This window comes from Drosophila serrata, unplaced genomic scaffold (assembly GCF_035046125.1).
Source record: "Drosophila serrata isolate PLE 108 unplaced genomic scaffold, ASM3504612v1 contig_217, whole genome shotgun sequence".
Taxonomy (NCBI): domain Eukaryota; kingdom Metazoa; phylum Arthropoda; class Insecta; order Diptera; family Drosophilidae; genus Drosophila; species Drosophila serrata.
Genome location: NW_028257115.1, coordinates 263787 through 272228, shown reverse-complemented (window position 1 = coordinate 272228; position 8442 = coordinate 263787). Strand labels below are relative to the sequence as shown.

Here is an 8442-nt window from a genome sequence, read left to right as displayed (position 1 = left end):
TTGCATAGATACATGGGGCCACGGCGAATGTATCTCTCTTGGCTTCCTCAGCAGCGGAGTTCGCTTCTTTTATATGGAAAATTGCTTCCTTTCGCTGTTTAACTTTCGTTTTAATAAATAATCAAGTAGGCTCTGAGTTGGGAGCCGAGCTCCACTTGAGCTGCTTTAAGCTTCACTTTGGTTTCAAGTTCACTGGGAAAAATTTGGGGAAATTGCAATAAGAAAAAAAAACTAGAAAGGAAACCGAAATTTATCTACCCTAGCAGGGAAAATAGATCATAATTCAGTCAAATATGCTTTAATTTTCAATCGGAAAGCTTTTCTGTGCTAGTTTTTATTGGGTTTATAAATCTGCATCTGCAATTTGAAATGAAAAAAAAATTAAAATTTTGCCAATTTTTTTTTTTTACAATTTTGACCTTGAAAAATTTAGAAAAAAATATAAATTGTTTTTTCTGTCAGAGATAGCTAGAAGGAATCGGCTGCTCATGCTGATCAAGAATATATATGATTTATGGGGTCGGAAATTATTCCTTCACTGCGTTTTAAGCTTCTGACTAAATTATAATATAAATAATATACAAATATTTGCAAAGCTGCTTTGCCCAATTATGCTAATTTTTATTTTAAAAAAAAGTTAATTAAACAAGGCGAAAAGTAATAGAAAATGTTTATAACCAAGGCCAAATGTTGACAATTGTTAGCAACTTGTAGCGCAACATTTAAAGGAACATATTTCTAGGAACATGTCCCTAGGGGAGCAAGTAAGGAAGTAATACAATTTAAATAATTTTTAAAAACATATCACCCATATTTCGTTACAGTATATATTGCTCCTCTTGACTGCCGCTGTTCGTCAAGTCTCTCGTGTAATTTCCAGGCAATTTCTCATACCCATAATTGCATAATTTCAAAGTTGTTGGCAACTTAATTGCGCTGCACATTGGACCAGAGACCAGGGAGAGATACAGACCCATTCTTGGACCGGCTTCTGCCGCTGTCTACGGTGTAAATAAAACCTTTTTAAACGCTTGTCAGGCGGTCGAACCCACGTTGGTTCCAACAGCTACCAAGAACTTCAAAAGCGCGCATCATCGTCAAACATATGTTGGACGGACGGACGGGATCTGGGATTTTTTTTTTATTCTACATCTCCTGACCGCCTCCGCCCCATTAGGCAAAAACCTCCTCGCCCTTTAGGCCGGCGGTCATTTGGCATCAAAGTTAATATGCTTTATATTAAATTCTGTTGCCTTCTGGCCTCGTTTACAGACTTTTTATACCCTTGCAGGGTATTATAATTTCAGTCAGAAGTTTGCAACGCAGTGAAGGAGGCACCTCCGACTATATAAAGTATATATATTCTTGATCAGGATCAACAGCCGAGTCTATCTAGCCATGTCCGTCTGTCCGTCTGTCCGTCTGTCCGTCTGTCCGTCTGTCCGTCTGTCCTTCTGTCCGTCTGTCCGTCTGTCCGTCTGTCCGTCTGTCCGTTTCTACGCAAACTAGTCTCTCAGTTTTGAAGCTATCTGAATGAAACTTTGTAGTTAGCCTTCTATATACTCTCACTCGTATATATGTCGGAACGGGACGGATCGGACGACTATATCATATAGCTGCCATAGGAATGATCGGAAAATTTTTACAAAAAAATTTTTAACTTTTTCAGTTTTTAATAGAATTGGATCAAATTTGAGATATAGCCATTCTACTATACTCTACAATTTTGCATAAAATTTTATGAAAATCGGACTACTATATCATATAGCTCCCATAGGAACGGTCGAGAAATTAATACAATTAAATTTATAACTTTTTCAATTTTCTGCTGATTTTCATCAAATTTAAGGTATAGCCATTTTGTATTAGTCTTAAGTTTTGTGTCAAATTTCATGAAAATCGGACGACTATGTTATATAGGTGCCATACAAACGATTGTTTGATGTAGAGGAAATATGCAAATCTGCGAATGTAAAACTGCAAATATAATATGTATAGGTGAATGAAATGAAAGCAGGTATTACTTCATTGTTTTTTAACACAAATATATATAATTAATATTGTATGGATTCCTATTCACAGAAGTTCTATCTGCAAGGGTATATAAACTTCGGCGTGCCGAAGTTAGCTTCCTTTCTTGTTTTTTGTTATAATCTGCATCTGCTGCCACACTTTGACGGGGATTCACTTCCCCTTGGAATCTTGTTTGTGGAATCATTTCCATCTGTTTTTATACGTTTTTCTCTTCCTCTGTTGCCTCAGCAATGTTGCAAACATTTCCCATTAAATTACTCAATTAATTTCACTTAAGTGAAACACAAAGACAATGAAAGCATTTAATAGGAGATTATTGGAAACTGAGATTCTCACACCAGGAAAATTAAAAAATTGTTGTGAAAATGGGGGGTAATTGGTGTTAAAAAGTTTATGCCTAAGCATTACCTTTTAAGCTCTTTGAAATTTAATAAAAATCTATTAAAAAGCCAACCTTAAGATCCTTAAATTCCTTCCCAAATATTAAACTCCCCAACTCCTAACGAGTTCCTGAGATCTCATCAACTTTCCACCTGCCCTTTTCAGCCCCTTAGTAGTGAGTATTTCATTCCATTTCCACGCTGCAAACCTCCTTTTGATTCCCTAAAGTTCCAAGGTTTTCTCCTCCACGTATAACCACAGAGAGTTTGCCAGGAGAAAGGCTTCCCCGTAGAGCTTCCGAATTGATTTATGGGCACATTTCTTGCAAATGAGCCAAGCAAATCAAAACAAGACAGCTAAAGCTGGAGCGTATATATTTCTGGTGATTCCCGTCCAGCCCACTGACTGGACTGGCCACAGAGCAAGCGAAATGCATTTGGCACGCAATTACGGCCCAAAGTGTTAATTGCATTTCCGCTCTGGCTTGACTCGGGTAGAGCCCAACCAAAGGAGCTCAGTCTCCAGCAGAAGCAGAAACAGGAGAAAAAGCAGAAGCAGAAGCAGGAGCAGGAGCTGGAGCGGCAGCTGAAGCTATCCAAGCCATCAAATGCGGTACGGCCCTCAACTCACGCATTTGGCATTAACCAGAGTCCGGCCTACTCACACTGTTAAAAATAAAGAGTTCTAAGAAAATTTCTAAAAAAAAAATCATGGAATAAATTGAAGAAGTAGAAAAGCTAATTCAAGGAAGCAGAACCTTGGCCAATAAACTTTGTCTAAATATGATTAAATTTATAAAATATTTAAAATAAACAAGGCAAATGCCAGAAGAAAATGTTTATAAAAAAAGACTTTTGTTAATAAAGGTGAGGAACATTTAAAGAAACAACTAAAAAATAATATTTGTTATCTAGTATTTATAAAAATTAAAATAAACAGGGTGAAAGGCAAAAGAAAATGTTTTCAAATGTTGATAATAACTGGAAACATTTTAATAAATACACAAATAAATAGAAAAACTTAAATTAAACAGGGCGAAAGGCAAACATAAAATGTTGCCAAATAAACACAAATGTTTCTAGGAACATGTTGAACAACAAACATGTTGCCAAATAAACACAAATGTTTCTAGTAACATGTTGAGCAACAAACATGGGTCAGAGAAGTCTCCAAATTTCAAAACATTCAAATTTGTAACTTAATTTATACAAGTTTAAATTATTATTATAATCATCTTTAATCAATGTTCCTTAAATTTCTAAAATTTACTTATGTAAACTTGAAGCACCTTGACTTTCCTCACAGTGCAATAAAAACAAGAAACTGGCCAGAGCCAAAGCCAAATCCCAACCAAAAGCCTTTGGCTGAGATAAGCAAGCGCGGCAACCGAGTTAACGGAGCTTTTTGTGCGGCTCAATGGAAGGGGGCTTTAAGCCAGGTCTTTGGAATTGGCCAAGACGCATGCGTGGCCAGGCCAAAAACGGAGCACTAAAGTCCAGACACGCAGCATGAGGCGAAACTAAGTCAAACATTTGTAGAACAAGTCCAGAGAAGAGAAGATCGAGGAAAAGACCAAAGACGATGCTCCCCGGGGAAATTGCGGCTGGAGAAAAGTGGAAAATTTATGGGCCCCAAAAGGCGAATAGATGTCGTAGATTCCGCATGCAGCAAAGCATAGTTAACAATTTGGGGGAAGGAGGATATAGTATGTTAAATATAGGTTGGACGAAAAAGATAAAGATAAGATAAAGAAAAGATAAAGATCTCCTTTTTTTTTAAAGATATCCAAATAAAAAATAGAAAATAGAAGGAGAAAAAAAACTTGTAAACTTTCCTTTGAACCTCTAAAGTCTTTCCTGACCAGAAAGTGCTTTTTAATTGGTGAAAAATTGCAAATTTGCATAGGAGTTATCGTGTCTGACACTCGTAACTGGTCTCGGCATTTAGACCGCCATCGTGCAGCCACATTTCCATTGATAAGCCGCAGTCAACATGTTGGCCAGCTGTCGATGCAACTTTTGGCCATGCTCCAATCTCAAAGCTAAAGCCAAAGCCCCATTCCCTGTGGCATTTCTGGCATTTCTGTATTGGCAAAATCATTGGTAATGACATTTATTTGAGCCAACTCCAACGCCCTGGCTGAGCGTTCTTATGCGGCTTTCACCAAAATCCGTTAATAAGCCATTTTGACAAATTGGATGATTGCCGGCAAAACGCAATCGCTTGGCTCTGCCAGTGGCAGATGGGACATCGTCAAGGAGGATTCCCTTGACAATTGTAAAAGTGTTTGTGCGAAAGTGAAGATAAAATGTCAGGGAAATAGCCTGATACGGAAAATATCATGGAAAATAAAAGGAAAGTTATACTAAAACTTGCATTATAGAGTAAATTTTTAATGTTATTTGATATAAAAATGGCTTTTTTCTAAGTTTATTTTAAAAATTGAAATGTATTTCATTGATTTTGAATTTTAATGGCAAATAAATTCGTTTTTTTACTCTCCATATGAAGCATGTTCTCACATCATATCCTTTTTATAGCAGGTGATGGTATTCTGGCACTCTGAATCGTGAACCTGGTGGAAAACTAAGAAGCAAATAAGGTTTATAGATTATAAATCTTAATAAAATCTTAATAAACTTGATTACCATTTTTGGTATTGAAGCAATTCCATTGACTCAGCTCACATTGTCCCGGAAAATTAACCACACACTTGCCATTGCTGGCGCAAATATTGAGAGCTTGTCGTGGACACTCAAAGTTGCATTTTCCCAGCTTGATTTCCTCGCGATGATGGGCCAGAAGTTGAGGTATATGGGCATGAACCTGATTGACTATATTCGAGACTTTTGGTGGGATAACCAAAGAACGACCCGTTTTGTTTACATTGTGTTCAGTGTCCTTTGTAACCTCCTTTTCCTTTTCATTTTCCTTATCCTTTTGCTGCTCCTCCTTTTCCCTCTGCTCCTGCTGCTCCTTTTTCTTTTGTATGGCCTGCTGAAGAGCCAAGGGAATGTGTTTCTCAGCCTGTTGCATCACCTTGGCAACATGCTGCTGTAGTTTTTGCAACTTTTCGGCCACATTAATGGGTTCCTGTGGGTGAACCACCTGCTGTACTGGCTGCATCACCACCTTGTTCTGGACCACCGGTCTGCCCTGATGGATCAATGTACCGATGGCCTGATGATTGGTCACCTTCACCCTCACCTGTGGATCGATAGTTTGCACCGATTGTAGGCCAGATTGCACCTGAGATGCAGACGTTGGGCGGTCAACAATGGCAATGGGAGTGACATGACCAGAGTGTGCCAATGGTGGAAGGAGATCTGGATGGGGTTCGACCACTGGCGTGCCATTCCAGGAGGAGGAGGATGAGGAGGAGGAGCTGCCACTCCCACTCCCAGCTGAGGAGGAGGAGGAGATAGACCCAGTCAATGTGTTTGAATTCTTGTTCTTCACATGCTGAAGCACCTGATTGATGTGGCTAGTTATCAGGTTTTGGATATGCACCGGAAGCTCTGTCTGGGGTTGCTTCCCCCCAGCGGTATTGGTTGTTGTGGCCTCTGTGGTTTGGGGCAACTCTGCGGTGTGTCCCAGCGACAGGATGGCTGCTAGGAGTCAAGGATTCAACAGGAAAGGTTAAATTATAAGGCAACTTTAGTTCATAAATAATTTAATTTTAAACTTACCAATTATCAAGATAACTTTCATTTTTTGCGTATGAGTTCCTTTTCGTAAACTCTTTAAGAACGTTCTGTGATTTTGCACTGCCTTGCAAGCCCTTTATAAAGGCTTCTGATATGTCATCAGGTTTGCCAGCGATTTGTTTATTAACATTTGCTCATGTTATTATTTGGTTTTTATGTTAATTCACGGCACACGAGTTAAGGAACAGGTTATTTTCTCATTGATTCTGTTTCGCTTGAACGGACCAGTGAGCTGAGAATTGGATTTGCAAAAGGAAAGGTGCGGGAAAAGGTGTAAAGGAAAGACTTAACTTAATCGTTTCCTTATTGAAGAATATTTAAATATTAATAATTATGAGATATTTCGGGTGAGCTTGAAGAAATTATTTATTTTGGGAGACAAAAATAAGACGAAAGTGAAATAATAAGAATAAGACATAAGCCAGAAATGAAATAAATTCAAGCTTGTCAGTTGCTAACTTGGAAGCCTGTTTTCTTATTGGTAAACAATAATGTAATATAAATAAATTAATAGATATAAAAATAATATGATTCAAATAAATTGGTATATATGCTTTAATATTATATATTATATTATATATTATTTAATATAATAAAAGAGACATGAATTTAATTTAAATGTAATTTAATTTGTATTATTATATTATCTTAATTAATTTTAATGTAATTTAATTGTAATACTACATATATTATCTTACAGGAGCAAGTTTATATTTATACTTGTAGCCTAATACTATATACTTATTTTAATATATTTAATCCTAATAAAGTCTGTTTTAAGTGTATAAACATTTTACAGAAGCTACCTTTACTTTTTGTTATGTAAATTTATAAATTCATTTATTACTAACTACTTCTAGCATAAAGTATGTAACTTGCTCTTAAGAATAAATATTATTTTGTATTATTTATCTTTAATAGTAATTGAATACTTAATGAATTTGAGGTATATAAATGTAAAATTTTACTTAATTTAATAAAGAATATATAAAATTTATTATAAATTTTAGCGCCGCCATTTAAAGCAAGCGGAATTTTCCTCAACCAAGAGAAAAACCCACACAATTTAAAGTCAACTTTTAGGCCAAAACCAAAAAGCCACATAAAAAGCAAAATAAAAACCAAAAAACAAATAAAAAAACCACAGTAAAAAATATGCAAATTTGATTTTATTTTTGGCAAGGGCGGGACATTTAATTACAAGGCAGATAAGAATAAAAATGACAGCCAAATGCTCCTGCTGCTGATGATGATGATGATGATAATGCTGATGGTGACGATGCAATTTAATATCTCTCTCTGGCAGGTGTTAAAATAAAAGATTATGCAGGGAATCAGGAAGGACAGACCGCAAAACAGCAGAAACCAAAAAAGCTTTTTGTTGGGTATAAAAAACAAAACATTTGTTGGAAAAATCAACAGTTTTACAGTTGCTGCTAAAACAGCAAGGTAAAAAAATTACACACCAACAGTCTCTCCATTAAAAGATTCAATTTAATACCTACAATGAAGTCCTTAATGCTGATCTTTTTGGGTAAGTTTTTGCTTTAAACATTATTAATATTATTTTATATTTTTTAAATAATTTTCATATAACTTTCCCTAAAGTTTTCCTTGTCTTTGCCTCGGCTAAAGTAATGCCCATGTCTGGTGGTAATACTCTAAGCATTGACCAGCATGGCAAAAGGGTTTATTCCGTTGAAGTTGAGGATAAATGCGGCTTTTATTGTACCGAAAAGGATCCTTCTGTATGTGCCACCAATGGACAGTGCCTGCTAAAATTCAACAGTCGCTGTGCCATGGCAGCCTACAATTGCCGCAATCCTCAGAAAATGTTTGACATTGTCGAGGATCATCGGTGCATGCAGGAATGGCAGCCACTGTGCCTTGAAGCGGATCTCAAAGAGTTTGGTTTATAAGATGGGTTTTTTTAAAGGGAAGAGAGGTTGGAGAATAAAAATGTAATAAAAAATCAAAATAAAGATTTTTTTATTTCTTAAATATTATTGAAAGTTTCTTAAAGAAAAGAGTAAAGAATTCTCTGAATTCAACACTTAATCATCCAAAATTTCAAAGGATAGAACACCACCTTCAACTACCTGTCAAAAAAAGAGTGTGTATCTGCATTATTATGCCTTTAATTAACTAAAAATACACATACACATATATGTAAGTTACATATATGTTTATTTTGGCCAGGCTCTTACAGCCTTCGCCATCTCATCACCATAAAAGTTTTTAATGAGCCATTCTACCAACATATACAAGAGCCTGAAAAGTAAGGATGTAACACAGATGTGAGACGAATTTGTTATGACAA

General features: G+C 36.2%; 2 protein-coding genes across 2 annotated transcripts; one reads left to right on the top strand and one right to left on the bottom strand.

Annotated features, from left to right (window-relative positions):
• Positions 1-4920: 4920 nt before the first annotated feature.
• Positions 4921-6126, bottom strand: LOC110185305 (uncharacterized). Its single transcript, XM_086829804.1, has 3 exons — positions 6105-6126; positions 5059-6026; positions 4921-5002 (listed from the first exon to the last, which is right to left on the bottom strand). The coding sequence occupies exons 1-3, from the start codon at positions 6124-6126 to the stop codon at positions 4934-4936; spliced, it is 1059 nt and encodes a 352-aa protein (XP_086685930.1). The 3' UTR covers positions 4921-4933.
• A 1413-nt stretch (positions 6127-7539) lies between these two features.
• LOC110185304 (uncharacterized) lies at positions 7540-8126 on the top strand. The gene is made up of 2 exons (XM_020954054.2): positions 7540-7656; positions 7731-8126. The coding sequence occupies exons 1-2, from the start codon at positions 7629-7631 to the stop codon at positions 8039-8041; spliced, it is 339 nt and encodes a 112-aa protein (XP_020809713.2). The 5' UTR covers positions 7540-7628; the 3' UTR covers positions 8042-8126.
• Positions 8127-8442: the final 316 nt, after the last annotated feature.

What these genes read in the sequence shown, in the direction of transcription:
- LOC110185304 (XM_020954054.2), top strand. Translation starts at nt 7,629, where the DNA reads ATGAAGTCCTTAATGCTGATCTTTTTGG. An exon ending in CTTAATGCTGATCTTTTTGG is followed by an intron (nt 7,657 to 7,730) that starts GTAAGTTTTTGC and finishes CTTTCCCTAAAG; the next exon opens with TTTTCCTTGTCTTTGCCTCG.
- LOC110185305 (XM_086829804.1), bottom strand. Translation starts at nt 6,126, where the DNA reads ATGAAAGTTATCTTGATAATTG. An exon ending in GAAAGTTATCTTGATAATTG is followed by an intron (nt 6,027 to 6,104) that starts GTAAGTTTAAAA and finishes CTTGACTCCTAG; the next exon opens with CAGCCATCCTGTCGCTGGGA. An exon ending in TCAATACCAAAAATGGTAAT is followed by an intron (nt 5,003 to 5,058) that starts CAAGTTTATTAA and finishes ATTTGCTTCTTA; the next exon opens with GTTTTCCACCAGGTTCACGA.